At 45.0% G+C, this 26,585-nt stretch overlaps 7 protein-coding genes and 4 non-coding genes across 11 annotated transcripts; 2 read left to right on the top strand and 9 right to left on the bottom strand.

Moving 5' to 3' along the window:
• Positions 1–431: 431 nt before the first annotated feature.
• Positions 432–2,534, bottom strand: KEX1 (LALA0S06e07052g1_1; the record flags this gene model as incomplete). Its single annotated transcript, XM_022771998.1, has 1 exon — positions 432–2,534. One exon carries the CDS (start codon positions 2,532–2,534, stop codon positions 432–434), a length of 2,103 nt encoding a protein of 700 aa, XP_022629146.1.
• A 2,017-nt stretch (positions 2,535–4,551) lies between these two features.
• ARO8 (LALA0S06e07030g1_1) lies at positions 4,552–6,042 on the top strand (the record flags this gene model as incomplete). Its single annotated transcript, XM_022771997.1, has 1 exon — positions 4,552–6,042. The coding sequence occupies one exon, from the start codon at positions 4,552–4,554 to the stop codon at positions 6,040–6,042; it is 1,491 nt and encodes a 496-aa protein (XP_022629145.1).
• Positions 6,043–6,218: 176 nt separating this feature from the next.
• On the bottom strand, positions 6,219–7,874 carry JEN1 (LALA0S06e07008g1_1; the record flags this gene model as incomplete). Its single annotated transcript, XM_022771996.1, has 1 exon — positions 6,219–7,874. The coding sequence occupies one exon, from the start codon at positions 7,872–7,874 to the stop codon at positions 6,219–6,221; it is 1,656 nt and encodes a 551-aa protein (XP_022629144.1).
• A 631-nt stretch (positions 7,875–8,505) lies between these two features.
• Positions 8,506–11,253, bottom strand: GPH1 (LALA0S06e06986g1_1; the record flags this gene model as incomplete). The annotated part of the gene is made up of 1 exon (XM_022771995.1): positions 8,506–11,253. One exon carries the CDS (start codon positions 11,251–11,253, stop codon positions 8,506–8,508), a length of 2,748 nt encoding a protein of 915 aa, XP_022629143.1.
• Positions 11,254–11,715: 462 nt separating this feature from the next.
• Positions 11,716–14,820, bottom strand: MCM6 (LALA0S06e06964g1_1; the record flags this gene model as incomplete). Its single annotated transcript, XM_022771994.1, has 1 exon — positions 11,716–14,820. One exon carries the CDS (start codon positions 14,818–14,820, stop codon positions 11,716–11,718), a length of 3,105 nt encoding a protein of 1,034 aa, XP_022629142.1.
• Positions 14,821–14,998: 178 nt separating this feature from the next.
• On the bottom strand, positions 14,999–15,069 carry LALA0_S06e06942r. The gene has a single exon. It is a non-coding gene; the product is annotated as a tRNA-Gly (tRNA).
• A 693-nt stretch (positions 15,070–15,762) lies between these two features.
• On the top strand, positions 15,763–15,834 carry LALA0_S06e06920r. Its single transcript has one exon. It is a non-coding gene; the product is annotated as a tRNA-Glu (tRNA).
• A 371-nt stretch (positions 15,835–16,205) lies between these two features.
• On the bottom strand, positions 16,206–18,395 carry KRE6 (LALA0S06e06898g1_1; the record flags this gene model as incomplete). Its single annotated transcript, XM_022771993.1, has 1 exon — positions 16,206–18,395. The coding sequence occupies one exon, from the start codon at positions 18,393–18,395 to the stop codon at positions 16,206–16,208; it is 2,190 nt and encodes a 729-aa protein (XP_022629141.1).
• A 5,990-nt stretch (positions 18,396–24,385) lies between these two features.
• LALA0_S06e06876r lies at positions 24,386–24,467 on the bottom strand. Its single transcript has one exon. It is a non-coding gene; the product is annotated as a tRNA-Leu (tRNA).
• A 312-nt stretch (positions 24,468–24,779) lies between these two features.
• Positions 24,780–25,751, bottom strand: LALA0_S06e06854g (LALA0S06e06854g1_1; the record flags this gene model as incomplete). The annotated part of the gene is made up of 1 exon (XM_022771992.1): positions 24,780–25,751. One exon carries the CDS (start codon positions 25,749–25,751, stop codon positions 24,780–24,782), a length of 972 nt encoding a protein of 323 aa, XP_022629140.1.
• Positions 25,752–26,385: 634 nt separating this feature from the next.
• LALA0_S06e06832r lies at positions 26,386–26,458 on the bottom strand. The gene has a single exon. It is a non-coding gene; the product is annotated as a tRNA-Ala (tRNA).
• Positions 26,459–26,585: the final 127 nt, after the last annotated feature.

Here is a 26,585-nt window from a genome sequence, read left to right as displayed (position 1 = left end):
CAAGAGAACAGAGGATTTGTTTCAGGAGGCAAGACTCTTTACCACTTTTGAACCTTCATAAAAATCAAGCATGGATGTTATTAATCAATGATTTATTTCAAGGACTCGTCCACTCGATGCTTTTTACTGAGCAACCATTTTTAGCTCTTGTGCTTTCATATATGGTGAGTTTGCGACAGCAAAAAGGTTCCTTTCACCTTGTCAAATTCATAATCAGAACAGCCGCAAGTGACGTTATGATAAGCCATGTACTTTTTATCAGGGTGCTTCGTTACAGAAATGTGAGATTAAAACAATTAGCTGCTTCCTGTCAGGTCATCATATTTGTGAAACTGCACTTTTATCAGGAATAGATCGACTACCAACTGACGATTCATTCGCCTGGTCAACATTCTAAGGTACTCACTTTCTCGTGACGAAAGATGAATTGTTCAAAAGTCGTCGAGCTCGAAAGAACCTCTAGACTCTTGTGCTGGGATATTAGAGTATCCATCTTTCCGTTTCGATCCTGACGTCGGATCTGTCAATTCGGCCGGATCCTGCTCTAAATCTGAGGCCCAAGAGACAGTTTTTTTACTCTGTAGGGATCGACTATTTGGATCGACTAGTATGGCACGAAGCTTGGGGCGAAAACGTTCCCGGAAAGTGAAATACAGGCCTATTAGAATGACTGCTGAGATTGACATGGATACGATTCCGACACTGATCCTGTGAGAGATTTTGGAGTGATTCAAGTCTTCTTCACCGCTGTGGTCATTTTTGTTATCGTCGTGCTCATTGTTATCTTCCTCTTCTTCGTCATCGTCATCGTCATTCTCATCATCATCATCCTCTTCCTTATCCTCTTCATCACCATCATTTTCATCGTCGTCGTCATCATCATCGCCTTCATCGTCGTCTTCATCCTCCTTGCCATTATCGACTGCATCCGTATCAGTTCCCTGATCATCCTCCTCGTCATCTCCTTGAATAGTAGATGCCTGGCACCTCTCTGAGTCTTTATCTAAACCATCGCAGTCCAATTGTTGCGAATCCCCGGTATTAAAGCTCTCACTGATCAAAATATCTTCACCATTGTCTTGAACAAGCTCAACATCGTTAAAGTATATGTCAACGATTCCCCTGCTCACAGCACTATTATCGACGGGTACCATGTGAGAGGCATTGTAAACGCTGATAAATGTTAGGTTTCTCTCATATTTGACAAAACCTGCTGGTACAATATCGTCGTTTTGATCATCCCTGTATCTCCAGTCGTAATATTGCATGTTATCGGTGAACCCCTTCTCACCACCCCACGAAAGTGTGCTGATGAGTGTTTCGACACCAAGATTATTGCAAATAATATCTTTATCACCATTGAAAAGAACTATTTCAATACCGGACTCCAAAATTGAGGGCAGAAGATGCACAGAGGCTTTTGAATTTGAATTCGTCAAATACTTCGAAACTTGGTCATCGCATTCGTGCCAACTAGGGACTTTTTCCGAATCCAGGTGCAGGGCTTCCATAACCCCAGGAGTGTTGAAAAACTTCGAAACATACGGTAAATCGTCAGGCCAGTTCATCCCGCAAGATGGGTAGGAGTCCTTCAACCGCAAATCGTACATGTTGGTGCATTGCTGATTCGCGTCAACCTTGTTTCCATTTGAATCTTGTGTTACCCTAGTAACATCGAGCAGCACGCTCAATATGTTATCACATTCAGGAATTACAAATACGTCGTCATGATTTGCGTTTAGCTTGTTCTGGCACAGTTCTTGTTGATTCAGAAGCTGTGAGAGCTTAGGGTCTCCTTTCTGGATAAGACCATTTTGGAAAGCGAATGGAATGTACGAGAGAGCCTGTTGATTGGGGTCTATGTATCCATTGCCGATAAGTAGCGCCTCCAAATTTACTTGGTTGTTTTCTCCGTTACTGTTATGATCCAAGATGGCTTGTGCGAAGTAGGGAATGTATTGACCGGCGTAGCTCTCACCAGCGAGAATTACAGTCTTGTTGGAATCATCAGCGAAAACCTCGAAATAGTGATGAAGGAAACTCAAAAAATGTTGTGACACATCCTGCAAGTCTTTATCGTACTGGTTGTTCGAGCCCACAGTCGAGAACCCGGTTCCCACGGGTTGATCTACGAATACGATGTCTCCACGCGTATGCCAGCCTTCGTCGTTCAAATATACCTTTCCATATGAGTCGACTCTGAGGGGACCAGATTCCATTAGTGCCCCATCCATCGAAGAGCATCCAGGGCCTCCGTTTAGCCAAAATATCAGGGTATTTTTGGCCCTTTCGCTGGTGCGACCAGCATTGTCATGAAATTTCCAAAAAAAATAGTTCCCCGCGTTCTCATCATCTTCTTCACCTAGGGAGATGTGTCCAGCAAACATCTCGGGTATCAACGCAGGGTCTTCAACATTGGAAAGTCCAGGTAAAAGCTCGGGCGAAACTGCATAGTCCCCAACCGCGTAAAAAGCGCAGGAAAGCCGTGTCAGAAAAGCGAGTGCCACCCATAAAAGGTATGTGCAACATAACATAGCGACTTGAAGGGGTCTTGACTACACAGCTCTCTGGACCAGTTCTTCGAGGAGATGTTGAGATAACGTGTGAGAGCTTCTATTTATTGATGTGCTCAGCCGTAAATAGCGATCTCGTCTCATCTGGTTGTGGACACCGGGCGAAGGGCTCGTTTCTCGAGAATTAACGATTCCAATTGCGTAGTAGCTGTCCATAAGCTTGATTTCTGAATTTGAAATTATTGTCAGCTCTTATTCTCCATTTTCGGATGCTATTCTCGCCCACTGGCAAAAATAACGGAGTGAGCTCGAGAAGATGCAAGCTTTGGCTAAGTTGAGTTTATCAACGTATAGGATCTCACTTCTAGCCAAATCTCGGGATGTGTTTGACTTGTTTCCGCGTGGACTGCAGAGGGCTTGCCATTACCCATTATCACTCTGTACTAATGTGCCATTCAAGATACTACACTATTTGAAAGTTGTCACAGTAAAAGACTAGTCGAATATTAACGATAACGTTGAAAGGAGAGACCAATGTTGTACAGTTTTTGTGTGAAAGGCGTGTTGTAGTATTGCAGGTGATCATGAAGAAAGATCTACGATATTTTGATTTCAATGATCATGAATTTTTTGACGAAAAATATACCTCTAGGGACGGCGTGTTTTTGGGCTCAAGAGCGCTACAGTAATACCACCGATGGCACTGCTGTTGAAGTGGGCCAAAACGGTTGGCCTCGGTTCAAAAGAGGTGATCTTTGCGCTACTCGGTCGTAACGCGTCAATACGTTGGATTTTGGTCACTAGGTACGTATACTGGCCATTAAAATTCAAGGTGGGCGGCTAGCGACTTCTTTCCCTTTGAGCACAACATCAGAAACACTAAAACAACTGTTGGTGACCGAAAATCACTGTTAGACACTGCTTTGCTCTCCTCAAATACATTTCTTGAAGTGGCTGCCTGGTTTTCCCAGCGAAGATTGGTGAAGACAACTTTCTGGCGAGAAGAATGCTCGAACAGGACGTTTTTCATTCAAATTTACGACCCTTTAGGCTCCAAAAATGTTAATGCTAGCACAAGTTCGGTATTAGTAACGGGAGGCACTACCAGACAGCACCAACACTGCTTTTATTTTCAATAGAATGACATGGCTCTGGGCCCCTTACAACAAAGTGAAAGATCACAAACAGAATCGTTCTCCAGTGGCACAAACTTGGGAGAGGGTTTCGGCAATAACGATCGTGGTTCATGTTGGAATTGTTACAATTTTGTGTCCTGTAATAACGCTGACATCACTGCCAATCCGTTCGAGAATTTTCCGTTGGAACTTTATCAATCGTGTCATCGTCTGGTTTCCGCATGCTGAAATGCTCACTCAAATCCACTACTTGTCGATAACCTTCTCTACTTCACTTTCACAAGAGCATAATTGTTTGCTTGTCTAGAAATGCTTTAGGATATCTTCGGGATGAAACTTTGCCCATTCGGACTCAACCGACTACACAAGATCCGCACCGAGCGATGCATCCGAAATTCTACATTATTCGCATACTTGAAGTTACAGATGCTCCGTCGCTGACCATTATTACCCAAAAAGTCGGTCTCGGGTCTCTCGGCTCCGCGGCCAGTGTCAACATCCCGAAACTCCGTCGCAACGTGACCGTCCTATTTGATGTTTCTCTACATTTACTCTTGGATGCATTGTCTTGAACGGCTCTTCCCACGTTGATAAGCGATCGGCATGTCGAGTCACTATCTAAATTTCAACTGGTATCAAACATCATAATCAGGCCCAGAGAGGAATATTAAAAAATTTTACCCAGTGGATTATGAGTCAAGTCAAGTGAGAATAAGTGAGAATAGGTGGACTTTAGAGGTTTCGCTATTAACTTGAAAATATATATAAAAGGGAAGCCAAGCATTACACTTTAACCGCCAACTTCAATTGGTATTTCATTTTCGATTGGTTAGTAAAATATCAGGCATTAAAAACACCTGAGTACATCTAATATCTGAAGAAAGACCAAAATTCAACCAGTCATGACCGTGGGTGCAGCTTTAGATTTATCTCACCATTTTTCAGTGGAAACTAAGTCGCGTAAGGCATCGCCTCTTAAGTCGTGCATCCATCTTTTCCATGATCCGAACATTATTTTTCTTGGGGGTGGTCTACCTATGAGTAAATACTTTCCATGGGACAATCTCAACGTGCAATCACCTCTTCCTCCTTTCAAAAACGGAATCGGCGAAGTGCCTTCTGGGACCGACAAGGATACTTGTCACGTTCAAATTCGCAGAGACGAAACAACTAAAGCCGGTGATACTATCGATGTTCCTCTGTCGCGTGCTTTGCAGTACGGCCATAGTCAGGGCCAGCCTGAATTCTTGTCGTTTGTGAAAGAGCACACTGAGCTTGTGCATAAAATGCAGTACTCTGACTGGGATGTGTTGGCGACCACTGGTAACACCGGTGCGTTTGAGTCTGCGCTAAGAATCTTCTGTGATAGAGGTGACACCATCCTTGCTGAGCAATACTCTTTTTCCGCTTCCATTTACGCTGCTGAGGCTCAGGGTATTAACGTTTTTCCCGTTCCGCTTGACGATCATGGGCTGATTCCAGAAAGACTAGCAACGATCTTGGACAACTGGAATCCAGAAGTCAAAAAGCCTAAATTATTGTACACCATTCCTACAGGTCAAAACCCAACGGGATCCTCTTTGAGCTATGAGCGTAAAGCCGAGATCTACCGCATTGCCCAGAAGCACGATTTGATCATCTTGGAGGACGAGCCATACTACTTCTTGCAAATGGATGAGTACCAAGAGGACCCATCCCAAAGAAAAACTACCACCTACAGCTCCCACTCGGAGTTTCTGCAATCTTTGGCCAAATCCTTCATTTCCATGGACACAGAGGGTCGCGTAATCAGAATGGACTCGTTTTCTAAAGTTTTAGGCCCCGGCACCCGTTTAGGATGGATTGTGGCTTCCAAGCAAATCGTCACCGCTTTTCTTCGTCTGCATGAAATGTCAATTCAGAACCCTTCTGGCTTCAGTCAGTCTATCGTCGCTGGTACCTTGAACCGTTGGGGTCAAGATGGGTTTTTGGACTGGATGGTTGGCTTACGTCAGGAATACAATGAGAAGCGTGATGTTGCCATAGATGCGCTTCACAAATACGTTCCAGAGGATTCAGTTTTCCACGTCAATCCTCCAATTGCCGGTATGTTCTTCACTATCAGCATTGATTCCTCCAAACATCCAGAATTTGCTACCAAGTATGAATCTAAACCAGAGCTTGTGGAACAAGCTATTTACAACAAGGTCGTCGAGTCTGGTGTGTTGATTGTGCCTGGTGCATGGTTCAAGGTCGAGGGTGAAACTCAGCCACCTCAACCTGCCGAAAGCAAGAAAGAGCTTGACCCTAACCGTATCTTTTTCAGAGGTACATATGCCGCTGTTCCTTTGGACAAACTGCAAGACGGTATTAGAAAAGTCGGTATCGCTCTCAAGGAGGAATTCCAGCTTTGATGGCCGCTATACAAGGACACTGAGTACAGCCGCATAGTCCTGCATAAATCTTATCCAAGTACAAATCACTTCATTTCGGTATTTGTATACAATCAAAACAATAGGAAGATTAGACACATGGTGACGAATTATTATTGAGAAGCAACGGGGCTGTTCTTAGGCATGTAGTTTGCAAACTATACAGGAGTTTGATTGCTTGGTGCATCAACTCTGGCTATGTACTCAACTGTAGGTTTAAAAGCAGAATGTGATGAGTCGAGTGATCCGCGGTGTCTGAAGTGATGGAGGTCGTCTTGGCGGTTTTCGAGGGAGCCACGAGAATGAAGAACCTGTTCGTCGACTACCACTTGCCCGCCTTTGTTTTCCGGTCCAAGCACAGTAGTTACCAGTAAGCCTGCAAACACGCAACCCATGAATATGCACATAACCTTTCCATATTCGAATGCGTCTTCTTTTCCTTCGATGGGGAAGCGCTCACCAATGGTAGCTTCGATGGTTGAAGAAGCACTGCTGATCATATTACCCATTTGATAGGCAACTCCCGTTACAAAAGCGCGAAACTCGACCGGTGAAAGCTCAGTTAGGTGAATTGGCACTACCCCCCAGGCGCCCTGAACAAAGAATTGTAAGAAGAATACTGCTGGGTTGAGCCCTCGAGGGCTCGAAACAAAACCCCACGGATAAAGCAGAGCCCCTCCACCGATACAACACAGGAATATGGCGCATCTGCGTCCTATGAAGCTGGAAGCATGCGCTACTATGATTCCTCCAACCAAAGCGCCAATATTGGCAACCGAGTTGGTGACAGTAGACGCATTTTCAGAATAGTCGTACTGGTTTGTGAGCATGGTGGGGAATAGGTCCTGGGAGCCGTGGGACGAGAAATTAAACATCGCCATGAGGATAACCAGATACACCATTGTAATCCAGTGATGAATTATAGCCGCTTTGGCATTTGACCAAAACCTGTCGGTCGATTTTGGGGAGCTGTGTACTTGATCTGCATTTGGCTCATTGGCTGAGGTTAGAGCCTTCCGCTTAGCAAACTCTTGTGACTCTGGCAGTAACAGTCTCCAAACGATGAATAATACAGGTGGACCAGCACTGAACCAGAAGAAGGCTCTCCAACCGTGAGGGGAATTGTCCACGATGGCCCTCTTAAACACAACGCCCAAAAGATACCCCAGAGCGTAACCTTCTTGGAAAATACCCGACAAAATGGACTTGGCTTCTTCTGGGGCGTTCTCCAACGATGTGGCACTGGCTACACCGTAAATGGATCCCATCACAATGCCGAAAAGTGCGCGGCAGCCCAAAAATGCCGGGAAAGTCTTTACAAAACCGGTGGCTATTTGGATCACGATAATGAGTGCCATTGATATGCAGTAAGGAAGTTTTCGGCCAAATCTGTCGCCTAGATAGCCAAAAATGACGGCTCCGATGACCCTTAGCAGCAGAACTAGCGTTATGGCATGTGTGACGTCCTTGATAGGTTTGTCGAGGTCTTTTGCGATGCCTGACATGTTCAAAGAAACGGCAAAGAAATCCAGGGCGTCCCAAGTCCATGCCAGAAGCCCTACAACAAAAAACTGCGTCTGCTGAGCATTCATGCATGCCAACGCGGGGAATGGGTTCAAAGGATATTTTCGGTAGTTGTCTTTGAGCTCTGTTTTTGTCGGGAACAACGTTGTCAACCGGGTCTTGAGGTACTTCTTCACCTGAATCCATGTAACGTCATGCTGCGCTTTCGGCCGCGGCGTCTTGAAGCTGTTCTTCACTTCTCTTTCTATAAATGAGTCTGAGGACGCAATCGCATCCTTGTCTCTACGCATTTTTGTCAACTTTAACTGCTACTACTACTACAAGATACAGGTCGACCTCATGCTCCAACAATCGTCTGGTGTCTTACCGGACTCAGCACTTCCCATATATATACGTATGATCTCATGTATCAGTGAGCGCCGCTTTCAAGCCATGACTACGGCCTAAAGCGCTATTGCCAACTCCGCAGACTCAACAATCCCTTGGCATGACCACCGGTATTCTATCGCTGTAGTTGTTGTCGTCTTTTCGACCCTCACGGCTCGACCCAAACGAATTGAAGTGGTTGCAAGCCAGAGCTGCAACTTATGGCCGGCCACTTGACGTTCTTTGCACAGTTTGCGGAATTTGAGCGGTGTTCCCGTGTTCCGTCAACGCCAAGAGAACGAACCCTTTGTTCGAAAGCAAGACCAAGATGGTTTACCGGACATCAGGACGAGTACTCGAGCGAAACTTTTGGCAAGACGATTACAGCTGAGTCATCAAGACCGGCCAACGGCACAGTGATGTGGGCCTTTCATGTATATACACACACATGTGTGTAACTACTCTACAATCAGTAATGTCATCGTGCATCCTTCATCTTCTTACACAGTCGGTACATGTATATCTGTTTAGTATCATTCGTGTCTTTAGTCTTATCTATTCTGGTTTAACGGGTTCAGCATTCCAGATGGTTTCTGCATACTCCTCGATGCATCTGTCGCTGCTAAAAAATCCAACATTCGCAACACTCAAGATACTTTTCTTGAGCCACTCCTTCTTGTCCTTGTGGTATACTTGGTCGACCAGGTCTTGGGTAGCAATGTACGAGTCGAAATCATCGCTCACCAAGTAGTAGTCACCTTGATGTTTGATGCTGTCGATCAAAGGTCTGAACTCAGAAGAGTTCTGGGGCGAGAACGCACCGCTTTCCAAAGCGTTGAGCACCTTGACAAGACCCTCTGGTAGACCTGGATTTGAAAACTGGTGCTTGTAACGCAGCTCTTCCACGTTTTCGCTCAGGTTCCCAAACAAGAATATATTATCTTCGCCAATTTCTCTGGTGATTTCGACATTAGCACCATCCACAGTGCCGATAATTAGGCCACCGTTCATGACAAACTTCATGTTTGACGTTCCGGAGGCCTCGGTACCGGCAGTAGAGATGTGTTCGCTCAAATCGCTCGCAGGCGTAATAATTTCAGCCTTAGATACGTTGTAGTCTGGAATGAAGAACACCTTGAGCAAATCCTGGATCTCGGTATCAGCATTCACCACTTCCGCAACGGAGTTCACTAATTTGATGATAAGTTTCGCCATGTAGTAACCGGGCGCACTTTTGCCTCCAAAAATCGAAACTTTGCGAGGGTACCGCTCAGCAACTTTTTCAATAGACGCACCAGACTGCAAGAGCTCCTTGATGCTTAGGTACCTGTGAATAACTCCGAAAATGTTGAGTTGTTGCCGCTTGTACTCGTGAATACGCTTAACCTGTATGTCAAATAGCGTGTTTCTGATGTGCTCCCTATCAATGATATCAACACCATCATTCAAGTGCTTAATCAAGTCCGCAAGCCGTAATTTGTTGAACTGTTTCACGTCATTCCACTTGGTTTGAAAAGCTTCGTCTTCGGCGTACTTGGAAAGTGCTGTGAGCTTGGACATATCAAGCAAATAGTCGTCGTCAGGGTCATTGATTGTCTCGCTGATCAATTCTGCCAGCTTTGGATTCGCCTGTTTCAACCATCTTCTGGGAGTGATACCGTTGGTGACGTTGGTGAACTTGTTGGCACCATAAATCTTGACAAAATCCTGAAAAATTGTAGTCTTGATCAAATCCGAGTGAAGTTCCGCAACACCGTTAACTTTGTGGGACCCGATGATGGCCAAGAAGGCCATGCGAACATATCTTTCTTGAGAAGCTTCTTCAATGACCGAAACCTTGGACAATAAATCCACATCGTGTGGGAACTTCTTCTCAACGGATTGTAAGAAGAACCAATTGATATCGTAGATAATCTCCAAGTGTCTTGGCAACAAATGACCCAAGAGACCAACCGGCCATTTTTCCAACGCCTCTTGCATGACTGTATGGTTGGTGTAAGCAAATGTTTTGGTCACAATATCCCAAGAATAGTGCCACTCGAGTTTTTCCAAATCCACCAAAATTCTTTGTAATTCTACAATGGCCAAAGTCGGATGGGTGTCGTTCAACTGAATGGCAATCGCTTCTGGGAATTCCGACCACGGCTTTTTGTTTTTCTTGAACCTTCTGACAATATCGTGCAATGAGGCAGCGCACCAGAAATACTGCTGCTTTAAACGCAACTCTTTGCCCTGGTCAAAGTTATCATTTGGATACAAGACTGCCGTAATGGATTCAGCCCGCTGCTGTTGTTCAACCGAGTTCTTGTAATCACCGTTATTGAATTTGGCAAAATCAAATTCCGTGGTAGGTTTGGCGCTCCAGAGTCTCAGGTTATTGACCGTGGAGGTCTTGAACCCTGGGATAGGCATATCATGAGCCACAGCAAGCACTCTTTCGCCACCAATCCAGTCGGAGGGCGAAATGGTGGTCTTCTCCTTGTCTGAACGGTCTACGTACCCATAAAAGTTGATAGGCACCTGAATTTCCCACCGGTCAATCTCCCATGGGTTACTGAAGTTAAGCCAGTAATCGGGGGTCTCAACCTGATAACCATTGATAATCTTTTGAGCGAAAATTCCGTATTGGTAGCGAAGACCGTAACCCCACGCTGGGTAATTACCGGTGGCCAGCGAATCAACAAAACAAGCAGCCAAACGGCCCAGTCCACCGTTTCCAAGGGCTGCATCTGGCTCTTGTTCCAAGACATCTTCGAGCTTGAAACCCAGTTGTTTCATGGCGTTTCGAATCATTTCTCGAGAGGTGTTGCCCTTGGTCAAAGTCTCATCTGTGGACCCAACATCGTGCGTAGAGGTATCTGTACGCATGTTGATGAGGGCGTTATCCAACGCCCTACCCATCAAAAACTCTAGTGACAGATAGTACACTTTCTTGCCGTCTCTTGCGGTTTGTCTCTGCTGTGTTTTGTTCCAGTCGATGACCAAATTGTCCCTTACAGACTGCGAAGTTGCCTGGTAAGCAGCAATGTCGTCGCAATTGTACAACGAGCGAGCCAGCGTCCATTCCACATGGGAGATAAACTTCTCCTCGAACTCCTCAGCCGTCGAAAACTTCTGCACCTTGTGTTTATTCCACACTTCTCGAGATTGTGCTGGAATTTTGGTCTCAATGGCTGAGATTTCCTGCGGCAAAAATCCTGTTAAGCGTCTAGTTAGACGAGGAACACGAGGGGCGTTAGGGTCCTCACTGATAAGGTCGCTTGACAAGCTTTTCCCCACAATTGGTCTGTTAGAATTGAACATTGTCAAAAGAACTTGTAACAAAAAAGAAAAAGACCTGGCAGAGGTAAAACCTGATGAGACTTGATGAACCAAGTCACAGGACCTCCAATTGTCAAAGCCAAACGGAGGAGTCTTGCTTCTTCGACACTTTGGAGAAACAACTGGCAAGTTGACCCACAATTTCCCTCGAAAGATGCCGCCCTTTTATACTTTTTCCGCCCCACCTAAAGCGTTCTCCGAGCATGTACCCCTAATTTCACATCCGTGCCGCTTTAGCGAGCGCGCCTGTTTCCAAGGAAGGTATTACCCCTTGTTGAAATGGCATTCGGATATGAGGAACGTGATCTGGGATCGTGCTCGCGAGTACAGCGGATCGATGAGCATCGCGAGTACAACAAGCAAGCTCATCGGGTGATGATGACAGCTGGCCAAGCACGACCCTCACGATCCAGCAACTGATGTGTTGCGAGTTAGGCTTTGGTCTCAAGCATTTCTTTCGGTAGATGATCCAACAATACTGTCGAGAACGGCACAATTTGGATGGATGACGTAGACGATCTTTTCGGACGTAGGATGCGCAGATTCGTGCTCTGCTAGCTCTAACATGTTGCCGTGAACTTGCATGAGAATCTTGTCTTTCACGAGTCTTTTGATCACTTTGAAGGCCAGTTTGCGTTCTTGCCAATACTCTGCCTCGCTGTTGAGCTCATTTTCACGTTGCAAGAGATACCAATCAACGATAGCGGTGGCCGTCAGCTCTACACCGCCGTCGCGGTCCTCTTGAGCTACTTTCTGCACGATGAGGTTGATCATTGCGGCGTATCTGTCGTAGGAAATGGTGGTCTTGTCCTTGGGCTTGTCAGCAGGAGCATCGCCGTGCGGTGAAGGCGAAGAATTGCCTGTTGTGTGGCTAGCAGCGGCCTGTGTAGGTCCAACGTTGGGACCATGACTATCGTTGTTGTTGATGTTGTCGTCATCGTCGTCGTCGGACTCGCCCGTGACGTCGACGTCTTCGACGTCGACTCGAATGATACTCTGTCGCAGCAGGTCAAAAGCCTCCGCAACGAACATCGGGGTGATCTCATCAACGCAATTGGCGCGTGCGATTGCCTCTGAAAGTCGTATCATACTCTCCAGTTGTCTTACGGTGATTCTATAGCTTGACTTGCTGAACCCTTGAGCGTCGTCCTTACGCAACTCTTTGTATTTGTTCACTAGGTACGTCCGTGCCTCTTCGTTAAGCACGGGCTTGAACGTTCTGGCATATTTGATATACCGTCTCAATTGTTCTGGGGTAAATGGAGGATCGATTGCCTCGTCTCTTTTCATGTGCAAGTCAACAATGTGCGCAGCAAGTTCTGTGTCGATCTTTTCGTTGCAATCGTCCAGCACCACGAAAAACAGGTCAAAACGCGACATAATAGGGGCCGTCATGTTAAGGTTACCTCTCAAGGTCAGCTTTCTGTTGTAGCGTCCGCCTACGGGGTTTGCAGCAGCAAGAATTGACGTCCGCGCGTTTAAAGTGGCATGAATACCAGCCTTTGCAATCGAGATTGTCTGCTGTTCCATCGCCTCGTGAATGGCAACTTGATCGGACAGATCCATTTTATCAAACTCGTCGATAGCACAAATTCCATTGTCCGCCAGCATTAGGGCACCTGCTTCGATGGTGAAGTCCCCAGCCTCTTCGTCCTTGACTACTGCTGCTGTCAAACCTGCAGCAGACGAAGCTTTTCCAGACGTGTATACTGCTCTCGGGGCGAATCCACAAACGTACTTCAAAAACTGAGATTTGGATGTCGATGGGTCCCCGACAATGCAAATGTTGATGTCACCTCTCAGGTTAATTCCTTCGACCGTGGTCTTGTGAACACCGCCCAACATTTGAAGTAATATACCCTTTTTAACGGTCGTATGGCCAAAAACAGCTGGTGCAATTGACCTCACTAACTTGTCGTAGATTTGTTCGTCTTTAACCATTTCTTTAAGCTCGTTAATTTCTTGTGAATCCAAACTATTCAAAAATATCTCCTGATCTCTTTCGCCATCATTGTCAAAATTACCATTTTGCATGTTAAGCAAGTCTACATTATCCTCTTGATCTTTTGACCCACCGCTGCCACTATGTTGTCCAGTCGATATGACGTGACAAGCCAAGAAATTGATCTTATACGTCAAATCCCGTACTCCCAAGCTCTTTAATCCACTAACACCTGTGTTGAGACCATCAGAACTTCTGGACATTCCTCTATTATCCATTGACCCACTTGGCTTAACTCCCGGTAGTCCAAGCTGGGTAATGTCGGGTACAACTATCTCTGTACCGGTAAATTTGCACCTATCTCCTGGTTTTGCCCTTTCCACGCAATCGCCCCGTAAAATCACGTCCATCGTCCGGGGCATCGAACCTGTGGGAATTTCATTTGCATTCTCTTGAATTCTTACCTTTTGCCAGTTCAAAAATTTGGATCTACCCACCGTGAGGGACCAAAACGCCTGATTTTCACAAGAGGGATTAGGGCAATAAGTAGGCTCTGTGTATTTGAAAACCTGTTCAACATTGTCAACAACCGCACGGCACATCTCACAAGAGAAACTAGCCTTAAAAAGCTCGGGCCGAACTTCTGATGTTCTGGTAACCGTTCCAGAAATCGACATTAAAGAACCGATTTTTTCAGCTCTTATGTCACGAATACGATGAACTGTTGGTAAGTTGAAAAAGCTTATCTGGAAAACGCGTTCTGTCTGTTCTGGTGAACTTGTGGTGGATCCACCTGTGGCAAAACCGGAGCTCGGATTCCCCGTCCCAGCACCTGTCACACCAGTAGCCTGGCTTCCTTGGGACAAAGAATTGAAACCTGTATCTGTCTGGGTGTTCAGATTTTCTGAGTTTTGAGAATTGACGACCGAATCAGATGTTAAAAGTAGTTCCGGTGCATATTTACGAATTACTCGCCGCAAACCTCTTTGTAAAAAGGGCAAAAAACGGTAATATTGTTCGGCAATAGCTGCAGCCAGCACACCATTTTCTCGTGTCGATAAATGCTGATAATCGATGTATATGGTGCTGAGATCGTAAATCTTCATAAACTGTATCTGCGACCGGTACGCTTTCACCGGCCCCTGCTGGTCATTGTCCTCAGAGGGTTCGAAAGTGAAATCTTCCAGGAAATATTCGAACGCCTCACGAACTTTTTCACCGGTTACATCGTCGACTTTTTTGATAGTGTTAAGATTTCTTGTTCTCACGCCTCCTAAAGGCAAGTTGACGTCTTCAAATTCACCCCCGTTATCGTTTTGTTCCCTTGCAAAGCTCTCGCTACTGTAGGCCTGGTTCTGTTGAGCTTGACGATTGATGTTTCCCATGGATGAGCTGGGAAACACAGGTGTAGCACCAGAATGACCACCAGAACCGGTATCATCTCCATATGCCCCTTCAATCGATGAAAAAGGAGGAGATGATTGATGGGCAGGCGGTACAGACGATGGAATGTTCAGCCCATCGTGACTGTCCTGAAAGACTCGATTGTTCTCATCGCCAAAAGTAGAGCTTGGTAGGTCGTTTTGACCACCCGGTGGCGATGACATCGTTCAAGACCAGTTGTGCTCGTCGCAAAAAGCTTCGATTAGCAAGCCAAAAATGCTGGATAAACACCAAACAATCCGCACTAGTTAATTCAAGTTTTCAGGATTCAAGATGTCACAAGCTGTTCGAGAGTGCATCAATGATATATTAATTTTTCAATTAATCAAAATTGAAAAAAGATGCGCAAGCCCGGAATCGAACCGGGGGCCCAACGATGGCAACGTTGGATTTTACCACTAAACCACTTGCGCTGTTGTTGAGATACATAAAAACTTTATTTTTCTTGACGACAATAGATAGTCAGGTGTAATAGCAGCTAGTTCCAGTGGTACGCGGAGATTGTTAACAACCCTGTCACTCTGGCCAGTGTGTGCTTATGAAAGAGCTTTAGCAAATTGAAATAGTGAAGCTTCAAGATCGTGATCATTGCTCTAATCATCTACGTTTGAGCTTTGGAAGCGATACCAGTCAGGTAGACTCAAGTAATAGTAAACGAAGGCCCGGCAACTTAATCTTCAACATCATCGAGGAGAATGCCGCTGTTGGCTTAAGATTACGGTATGAAAGATGATGTTACACCATCCGGAATCAGCAATAGTATTATCTTGGAATATGTAAGGTTTCCAAGTTTTCGCTAATTTCAGCAATTTCTAAAATTAAATGCTGGATTGGAATCTACCATGGACAAAGAAAACTAATACATCTGGGCCATAACAAGCGGGAGAATCTTACAACACTTCTGACCGTCCTTTCTTTCAAATATAGCAAGAGGTTTGACGTTATATGGGTTGCCTAATGATGTTAGCCAACTACTTATTAGCCATACAAAAATGCGTCTGAATTCATCACGCCTGGATCACAACTCATAGTTGCTTAGGAAGTCTTGTCACGCGACTTCTACATTCCCATGGTTAATTTTAGTAGCGCTGGAATTTCAAGCTCCATCCGATATAGTGTAACGGCTATCACATCACGCTTTCACCGTGGAGACCGGGGTTCGACTCCCCGTATCGGAGCTTTAGTTTTTTTTTAGATTTTGACGCGTATGGATGACGAGCTAAGAAGTTTTAGCCAAAAAAGCAAGTTGAATGGAGGTCAGTTTCACACTCCTCCGTCCCCAGATAGAGAGATTGTCGAAATATCATCAGACAAACCAAAACAACGTATAAGAAACTTCTAATAATGATGTCAGTCCTTTAAAGTGGACAAATATTTATACTAATATAAGAACGAGCGGTGAACGTTTATAAAAGACCGCTAAAACCTCACCGACTTCAAACGGTGAATACACTCATGCAGATCGCCCTTTGCACTCTTTCCCTGTTTTTTATATGACTTTTGAACTTCTCCTCCTGGTTATGCAAATTTATCCTTCTTGTCGGTTCCTCTAAGAGTTCTGAGAAAGCGAGTACTTCGAACTTTTACAATTTCCTGTGAGAATATTTTTCGGGAAGGTGTATCCTGCATCCTCCCAGCTGGTCAAATTTGAATTGGTGTAAGCGTTTAAGTGCTTCTGGATGTAATCATAAGTTGGATAGCCAGCCGGGTCGCAATTTATGTTAACCGCGTCGCTTGGTTGATACACACGCACATAATCGATGCTCATCGTGACTGGGAAGAAAATAGAGTTGAAATCGATGTACGCCCAGTTGGTTGAGAGACCCAAGTTCAAAATGACAGACATGGGCTCTTTACTCAATAACCTCCAATCAATGTTTCCGTTGGGGTGCAGTGCCTTTGAATATATGGTGTACATTGGTTTGTCACCAACGAACCATCTTAGATATCCATTGTCAACGTCATTTATCAGTTCGTAGCCATAAGACTGGTAGTATCCAGCATCAGGACCAAATTCGTACCATGATGAATTCAAAGTAGAAACTGCAGAAACGGCTTGTTGGAACGGACCACCACAGTAGGTGTTCATAACAGTAGTGGACGTGTTGTAAATTTCGATGAACTCATAATCTGGGATATACCAAATATCGAATGGAGCAATTTGAAGAGACTGAGAGGCCAAACCAACGCCAATCGTGGTATCTGTCTCGGCTTCAATGATATCGATTTCAGGAGCACCTCTTCCGGTACCTTGGTTGGGATGGTCTTCATTATCGCATGTGCACACAGATAGTCTCTGGCCCGGTAACATGGAAATACCGTCGGGAGAACTTTGGTTAGGTGTTATGCCCGCATCACAAGACGAATAAGAATACGGCCATAACCCTTCAGTAGATGCAAGATAACCTGGTCTTGCTAGATTTCCCATAGTCCACATACCGGGCCATAACCCCATAACACGACCGTAATTGGGCAAATTGGCGGATGCTTCAATGTAACCTTGCGTAAAACACATTTTATTCCAACTTTGAACCATACCAGACCTGTAGTATAGGCCGTGGTTTTTGTAGGCATCCAAAGTAAGCTTTAGTGTACCGTTTGCCGTTTGTGCCGCATCTGGAGAGTACCATTCCAAGTCATGAGTAGCGTCGTAGTGGATATCTACAGCAGTCCAGAACTGGTCATCTCCCTCGTAAAAAGTTCGACCTTCAGCGTTAAACTCATCTGAAAAGACCAGGGGCCACGAAGAACCGTCTTTGGCAGTGAAATTTTTAGCGCTGTCCGGTGTATCGGGGTCCACTAGAGACTGGCGAATTGCAGAAAGTTGTGGATATTCGTAAAGCGAAAGAAAACTGATGGTTTGTGGAGAACCGTGACTCACGGCACCTGTGAATGTCAAAACAGGCAAAATGATGAATATAGCCACGACACCGAGGAACAACAGCAAAAAACTGATATAGCCTCCGGCTGATCGTTTGTCCATGTGTTTGAAATCAAAGGCGAAACGATTTTTGTCGAGTCTGGCCTCTTCTTCAGGGTCCGGGTTGTGTAGATAATCGTCATCTTCCTTCTCTTCGAGATGAAGTGGGAAAGACGATGCTGGGTAGCCTCCAAAGGGCGAAAAGTCCTGGTCGCTTATGAACGGGTCCGAGGATGTGATTGAGGCCGACGAGTTCGTGTTACTGGGACCCGGTGGATGGTGCGGATGGTGATGTGCAGCACCTTCGGTGACGGGAGCCATTGACGAGACACGGGACCCGCCTACTATCGGGTATCTGTCGAAACCGGGCGGGGCTGTGATGTCGTTGTTGGAGATGCCCAAATGAGAGCTTAGACTGGTGCTGGAGGGCAATGCAGCGGGAGCTGCATTGAGACGACTGGACGGCACATTTGGCCTGGCACCGTTTTGACGCGATCCTGTCGCACCGCGGGAATAGTAGCCTCGATAATCGGACGTGGATTTCAGCCCGTTACCGCTGCCAGCCAGGGTTTGGCTTTGGCTTTGGCTTTGGTTTTGACCTTGGTTTTGGCCCTGGTTGTTGTGATGGATCAGCGACGATTCGCTGCCACTATACGACCCGTAGGTGTCGTCTTCGGCGTCGTCTGCGAACGGGTTGTGAGCTGGATGGCTGGCCGAGGGGGCCGCGCCAGCGGCCCCGGTTTGGGCCACATTATCGCTGGAGTTTGACCCGGAACTGCTGGAAACGAGGTGCTGATCTGTGAGATTACGTTTCGACATTTTGACGAGTTTTTAGCGACTGGGAAAGTTGAAAACGATTGAAAAGAACAGACCGATTATTGTTTCTTATTATCTGTATGTGTCTCACTCAGTGTGTGTCTCGGTGTCCGTCTCTCTCTCTCTCTCTCTCTCTCCCTCTCTGTGTGTATATCTCTTCTTGAGCGGTATATTTCCCACTTTTTCACTTTCTTATGTTGATCTATCTGTGTGCTCTGAAGGAACCTCGTAGAACAGCGAAAAGACCCGGGTAAGAAGCGCAACACGGTTGAACAGGATAGCGAGCTGGTATTGAGCGCGATAAATCGAGACAATAACGAAATCTAGCGAGGCTTTTTACGCGTTGATACTGCTGAGGTGCTTAATTAGTTTCCTTTTGATGCTTTTCCGTCCTTGTTTCTTATAATTCTTGCTTAGTTTTGTTTCTCAAGTATGTGTTTTTTATGTTTCCCTAGTGATATCAATTTTTTTCGATATAACAGAATATCAAGTTGTACGGGAACTTTGTGCGCGTAGTTGTCGTGGGAGCGAGAACCGCGTGGATTGGGGCGGAGGCGTCTTTTGGTTATTTTTTTTCGTCCAAAAATAGATAATATGTGGGGCTCTGGCGGGATCGTTTAGGGTGATAGGTGTGCGAAGGTTGCAACTGAGACGAGTACGAGTACGAGTACGAAGATTGAGAGTAGAACCATTCATCATCAGCGGTAACGAAAAGATGACGTGCCACGCTCATTTTTTGTGTATGGACGTTGTGGTGGGTAATCCAGTTGAGTGAATAATGTGGTTAGAGACAAGTCTATATACAACTACGTGGTTGGAGGCAAGTCTATATACCACTACGTATCTTACTCATTACTGCTAGGTACTCGGGTTCAGTAAATACATGGTTGGAGGCAAGTCTATATACAATTACGTATCATACTCATTACTGCTAAGAAGGTTCATTTGCAGCGACCAGGTACTCCAATTCTATAGTCAAGACGACTTGCCACCTTTTTGTGTATGAGGGTTGTGGTGCGTGATTGGGTTCTGTAAATACATGGCTAGAGACAAGTCTTTATCCAATTATGTATCTTACACATTACTCCCAACAAGCTTCATTCGTAGCGGCTAGGTACTCCGGTTCTGTGAATGCATGGCTAGAGACAAGTCTTCATCCAATTTTCTATCTTACACATTACTGCTAGGCACTCCGGTTCTGTAAATAATGTGGTTAGAGACAAGTTTACACCCAACTATCTATCTTACTCGTTACTGCTAGGTACTCCGGTTCTGTAGATAACGTTGTTAAAGAAAAAGTCCACATCCAACTACCTATCTTACTCATAACTGCTAACAAGCTTCATTTGTGGCGGTTGGTACTCCAGTTCTGTAATTAAAACAACTTAGCACCTTCATTCTTGTACAAAGGTTGTGATAGGCACTCCAGTTAAGTGAATAATGTGGTTAGAGACAAATCTATATACAACTGCGTATCATACTCATTACTGCTACGAAGGTTCATTTGTAGCGGCTAGGCACTTCAGTTCTGTAATCAAGACGACTTAGCACCTTCAGTCTTGTACAAAGGTTGTGTGGGTGATCATCTTTTGTAAATACATGGCTAGAGACAAGTCTTTATCCAATTATCTATCTTACACATTACTCCCAACAAGCTTCATTTGTCGCGGCTAGGCACTCCAATTCTGTAAATACATGGCAAATACAAGTCTTTATCCATCTATCTACCTTACACATCACTCCCAACAAGCTTCATTTGTCGCGGCTAGGCACTCAGCTTCAAACATCAACAAGAAATAAACCACTTCTACGAAGTGAGCACCGAGCCACTGACCCTGCTTATATTTCAATTACTATGTGTTTATACTCAGGTTAAGACTCTATCGTTGCACGATAAACGTCCCATATCTTGAGTGATTCTATCCTTTATTGGTCAAGATATGAAGCGACAATACGTCAACCCTTTGCAAGCAATCCACTACTTCTATTAAGTAGCCTTTACTAATGCAGAGTTCCAGAACGTTTCTTACCCCCAAAATCGTTTAAATATTCGTGGCGGTCAAACAGAATGTTCCAAACTTATAACCAAGAGAGCCACGGAAAGATAAGTAGAATCCATAAACCTTAATCATGAGCAAACGAAGCAGCTTAACAACTCGAACACTGCTGACGTAGTCGAGTCTCAATAGATAAAACGTTCCTCCTTATACAAATTCTCGGAAATGTTCCGTGACCGACGGATGTAAAAGTTCTCCAGTTTTCGAGTACAAATGGCGGAAATGGCTGATCTGTAAGCCATTTGATCAATTGAAACTGATCTCATTTGGTTCAATCAATGTCATTCCTGTTAGATTAGTAGTTTTCTAGATTCTTTGAACATCTTGTTGATTCTGACACTGTCGTCGTGTCACGTGCCTGTGATCACTTTGTCACAGAGTGGAGCTGCACAGGTTCCGACACTACGATCACTTCAATATACCAGTCATTTGAAATATGAAACCTGTTCTTGAGGCTATGTGAGAGGTATTGTTGGTGATCAAAACGCTTCACGCACCGCAGTAGACAGTCTACACGAATACATCCACTCGCGGTAAAAATATGTACTCAAGTCTACTCTTACCGAGTCCTGGTATTTGTACATCCAGGAGGTAGTTTGTACGTGTTCAATGAAAGTGGTACTCATTGCTTAATATCAGGACTGGCGACGAATCACGAATCCGGGCGCGAATCCAGTATCCAAAGGTTAGCTTGTTTACCTGACACCATTATGAGTCACGTGCCACATGGTTTTACGCCGCAGCAACACCGGACACCATTATCTACAATCTCAGAAGATGAAAGAAAACATAGGAAGCCATCGATTAGCATAAGCAGGAACATCTGTCAAGTATGTTAAAGAGATCTGAGCATTATTGTTTAACAGCTTCCGCCCCAGGTGTCCATGGCGTATATGGTGATGGATTCGTGGCCAAAAAAGTCGGATTCGCCGGATTCCTCCCCACTTCTGCCCCATATGTTAAGACAACACCCATCACATAGTCTCAGAGATAGTTTCCACATTCGTAAGGAGTAGTCAGTTGAAATGATTCAAGTAGTACAAATAAAAGCAAGGTCATTTGTGAGCGGATTCTGGCTCAAGCGCAGGACTTCGTTGAAGTTTGATTTCGATGTCGGCATTTGATGGATAACAGAGTCGGAACACGTGGAAGCTAGGTGGATAGATCTCTCTCTAACACAACTAGGGACGAATTCGCTGATTCTGTCGTGTTATACGGTCACAACGAATCCGTCTACTGCATACGCGGTGGAAGCTTCAAGCCAGAGCTGTTAGACAATAATGTTCAAATCTTTCCAACGCAGATGGGCCAACTTACTTTAACCGATGGCTGTCTTCATCCTCAGTTTCCTCGCCGCACGTGCATCCTAGCATTGGTATGTGTATGTGGATGCCTCGCTAGTGAGCAAAGTACTGGAAATTGGCTTTGGTTTCAGAGCCAGTAGTTCAAATATGTAGCGCCTTTCTCAGATGGCTCCCTTGAGTATACTTCCCATTCTCCCAATACTGCAGTAGTTCCAGCGTCGTGGTCAGAAATCAATGATGTGACCTTCAATCATTTTTGTTCAGAAGTGTGAACCCTGGAAGGAACTCCATCTTCGATGCTGGAAACATCTTCAAGCCTGTTTGCAACAACTCGGTCCATACTGCTCAGTTAGCTCCATAATTATCGTTTTAGAAGCATTCATCGAAAGCCGCTAAAAGGCGATCTCCCTGTAGGCAACAACCGAGTATTTCTCAAATTAAGGACACGTTGCATTTTCTGAGACCACGCCTCGGCTCATTATAATCTCTTTCCTTTCCTCTTCTGAGATGGTAAATAATGGTGTCTGGCTTGTAGCTGCTCAAAACAATTCAAGCTGCGGCGTAAAGACATTGCGAGGAGGAAAGAACTAAGTGACGCCTGAATCTTTAGAGTCTCAGATAAACAGGTAAACTTTTAGATGCTGGCTACATTGACTGAGTCGAATTCATGCATCGTCCCGAGTCCTGCTTTCTACTAGCGGCTCTACCCATCATTCAATACGGCTTCTCGCAACGGTCGTCCATGTATTGCGAGGAACTGGCATGCCAGTCACAATCGTCATTCTAACCACTTCAATTCTATTTTTCACAACGTCCGTAGCGCTCCTTTCTAGACCCCGCTTGCTCGTGGAAAAGCATCTCTCAAAGCAAGGCGAGACACCTTAGTGAAATGATTAATAGTTTTTATTCAACAGGTGATATGATCATGTCTGTTGTCAAGCGGTAGATTGTTGACTATTCATCACTGGCCAACTATGTGCTCTTTGTTAAGCAAACGCTGCTTAAAACTTTTCAGATATCTTTATCATTGGCTCTGGCTCAAGCGCTTACTTCGTTGCGATTTTTCATTCTGATATTGACACCTGATAAATTGTAGTAATTTGATCAACGTCTTGCATGAACATAGTCAAATCCATTAAAATGTGAGTTGGCTTGAAAGAAGAACGTTTGTCGGAACGTCGGATCCATGACGTGCACGTGACACGGTGACAGCGACAGAATCCGGAAAAACTCTACTCATCTAACAGGAATGATGATTACGTTGATGGATAACTGCATAGGTAATACCGTGAATGCAAGCTCCACCCGGGGCACTTTAATGTTTCGAATTCCTTCAGAGGCGTTTCCCTAGCTTACAGATCCATCTTGATACATCACGGAAAGATACCTCTTGGCTCAATGGAACGGCAGTTTACACTTCGCAGTAAGGAGAGAATCACTCAAGATATGGCACCTTCATTGCGCAGCGACACACCAGGGACAGTCTCAACACGAGTGTCTAACAACTTTTAGGGCAATATATCAGAAAATATCACTGTCCTCTCTTTAAGTGCGGTTGTTGTAACACTCCTGAGAACTGTGCATAACGAGATACGAATCTTGTTTCGGTAAGCTTAAGAATCGATTTGGAGGCACATTGCTTGAAGTGCTCAGTGAGTAGAACATTGGGCGTAATCCTAGATGTATCTGGGTCTGGTCAGTCGTGTCGATTCTCGGGCTTCTACAATGTCTTTGAAAAGTATATTTTAATCGTGGTTCGAAAATCGTATTCTTTAAATTCCTCCCTCTTTGTTCTCCTGCAAATTCGATTTCTAGATCAGCCGGTATGGCAGTGGTGTTATCAACGGTGATAATCATACGTTTAGTCCTTATCTCTCCAAAATTTCCGTCAAAAACTTACTTCAATACGCCACCTGTATAGCGTATAATGGAATTCAATAATATGTGCATTGGAATATTTTCTTCATGGAACATCTTCTTTTGTACATTGTTCATTCGGCAGATTTTTTATCACAATCGCGAGGTAGATGCCATAATATCAAGCAAACGTCGACCTTAAACGGTCTTCTAATTGTAAAACGCAGATGATACTTCTCCGATTGAATTTCTGTGGGGAACAACGTTCTTCATTGTCGTAGGGGTCAGTTTGGAATGGATGGTATCGTCATCATGTGGGTGACTTATTCATATATGCTTGATAACCTTTTAAGCCATTCGATTGGTACTTAAATTGAGTTTTCAATCAAAATGAGCATATTTGTCTTCAGTGGTATGTTTTGTTACTCATAGAAAGGCCGAAATTGTCAATCATTCGCTGTTGTTTGCTGATTTCTCGTGATATGATTATTTATGGTGGTACAACTTGCGTCTTGATCTTGACTCGAGTAAATGTTTCCTCATCAGATGAATCAAGAGGCATGCCTGCATCACAGTGCGCTTCAGAGCACCGAAAGGTCTGTAGGTTATCTTGTTTGTAAGAAAGAAGGCGGTAACTTGTCTCTGTCAGAAATAGCTTTCAGGTTACCGCTGAAGTTGAATGGTTCTTCTCATCGTTCTACACAAGATACTAGTGCTCGTCCCTCATACAGCATCGTCGAAAGGTACAGGATACTTAACACACCTCCAAAAATAATGATACCCGCGAGATTCGAACTCACGCCTCCGAAGAGACCAGGACCTCGACCTGGCGCCTTAAACCACTCGGCCAGAGTACCTTAATTGTGAAAGAAGAGGTGGAACTTGAGAGCCAAGAACGTTGATACAACGGGTGTGCCTCAATGCTACGAATAATCATGAGAACGAACGAGAACGTTCTTTAGAAACAATTGAGATGATAAACACTTCAAGGTTCGTCAGTGTTTTACAGCTTTTCATTTAATGTTATTGTGTTGAGGTTGATGTTTCCTTGAATTTTTCTTGTTTGTGTCAGCAGTACGCTCATTGAGATGTCAAAAAAATCTCAACAACTTGTTTTGAAAATCACTCTCATATCTTTACTATTTACACTGAATACTTTGGTATCTTTATTAAGGCGCCTCTGTTGCCAACTGAGGTGCCAGCACCCACGCTAAATTCCAGCTGCCGTTCAAAGCGGATTTGCGCTGCAATTGTTCTTCGCGCGACATACGCTTCCAGGCCCGGTACCAGTGCTGCAACACATGCGAGCTGTATCGTATACCCTCGATCACACAATAGTCGAATTCAACCACGTACTGCAAAAATAAACCTTCAGAGACGTCGTACGAAATGTGGCATTCTTCTTTGCTAGCCAAATAAGGGCCCCCGTTAGCGTGCGAGACTGCTCCTTTGGGACCCACAACCGTATCCACGGTAGCTAGCTGTTTCCCAATACCACCACCAGGGTGCATTTTCTTGAAATACCTTAGCCGCTTCTCGAGATCGCCGTCGTAATACAATTCAGAAAGCGCCAAACAAAATGAGTCCAACACCGATAGCATAAGCGTCGTGGAAATGGTGGGAGACGGCAATCCGTGCTGCAAAGTCGTCTCGCGGAATCCGTGTGGCTGTGGGACGTACAGGACTCTATCAACGAGTGTGTGCAACGTGGAATGCGTACCTGACGACACCAGGACAGTCAAGGACGGCTCCAGCACGGCTCTGGCATGTTTCAGGAACCTCACGAGTTCCTGGGTCTCGCCGCTGCTGGAACACACCAACAAGGCGTCGCCAGGTCGCACCACACCCATGTCACCATGGAGCGCTTCGCTTGGATGCAGTTCGCGGGCGTCTATTCCCAGCGATGTAAGCATCGCTACGGACTTCAGTACGATCTTGAACGACTTTCCAGTGCCCAAAAAAATCAGTTTGCGGCCGCTGCGTGCAACTAAAGCTAAAGCTTCCAGAAGTGCCTGAACGTCATTGTTCTGAGACCCATAGTGCACCGAAACATGGCTCATGGCTCTGGCGTGCTGGTACAACGAGTCCTGAAACGTCAAAGTCGCATCACGACTTACAGACCTCGATTCAATTGCAGGCATACTAACACTTTGTTGGCTAAATAAGAGTGTGGTGGTATGTGGTGATGGCTTTTACCACTGTAGAATGACTCTTCCAAGGGTTCAATTAAAAAAATTAGGCAAAATGGAACGATAGTGGTATCGTTCGGTAGATCTAAATCGCCAGAAATCAATACAATGACACAGCCGCAGCGGTCGTGGTTTCAGATACCCACCAGATGTGTTGGAAGTGTCATTTAGGATGCATTTGTGGAAATGTTCTGCAGGGTCGTAGCGTTTTATTATATAGATGCAATTACTAAGTATGAGATTAAATTAATGTCCATGGAGAAAACAGCAGCCTCGTGACAATCACGCTCATATCACGGGACACTATATTACAGCCATACATCATTGCTATTGGGATTCTCTTACACGATGTAATTTACCCTAATATGAGCATACTGAGCCCTCTTTCGTCACCAAGCGCATAATCGTAATTACGAATGTCCGTCTTTCGAGCGATGCAGATGTATAAGTGCTTTTTGACACGCGTAAAAAGCAGGTTTTTAATCTTCACTGTTGGCAGTCATTATCGTCGTATTTGCTTCGCATTTGTCATATTACACCAGGGTGCAAATTGACATTTGATAATTTACGAAAAAAATAAAATCTTTGGACGAGACCGGAGTCGAACCGATGACCTCTCCCATGCTAAGGGAGCGCGCTACCAACTACGCCACACGCCCAGGATTGAGAAATGATGGAAAATTTAGAGTTTTTGTCACACCTTGTAGTACTCGTGATGGAATCAGGTTAAGGTCTAGGTCTGAAGTAGTGAACATCTCTTGATCTATGTACCTGTCCGTCAACGTG

This window comes from Lachancea lanzarotensis, scaffold LALA0S06 (assembly GCF_000938715.1).
Source record: "Lachancea lanzarotensis genome assembly LALA0, scaffold LALA0S06, whole genome shotgun sequence".
Taxonomy (NCBI): domain Eukaryota; kingdom Fungi; phylum Ascomycota; class Saccharomycetes; order Saccharomycetales; family Saccharomycetaceae; genus Lachancea; species Lachancea lanzarotensis.
This window is presented reverse-complemented; position numbering and strand designations above follow the sequence as displayed.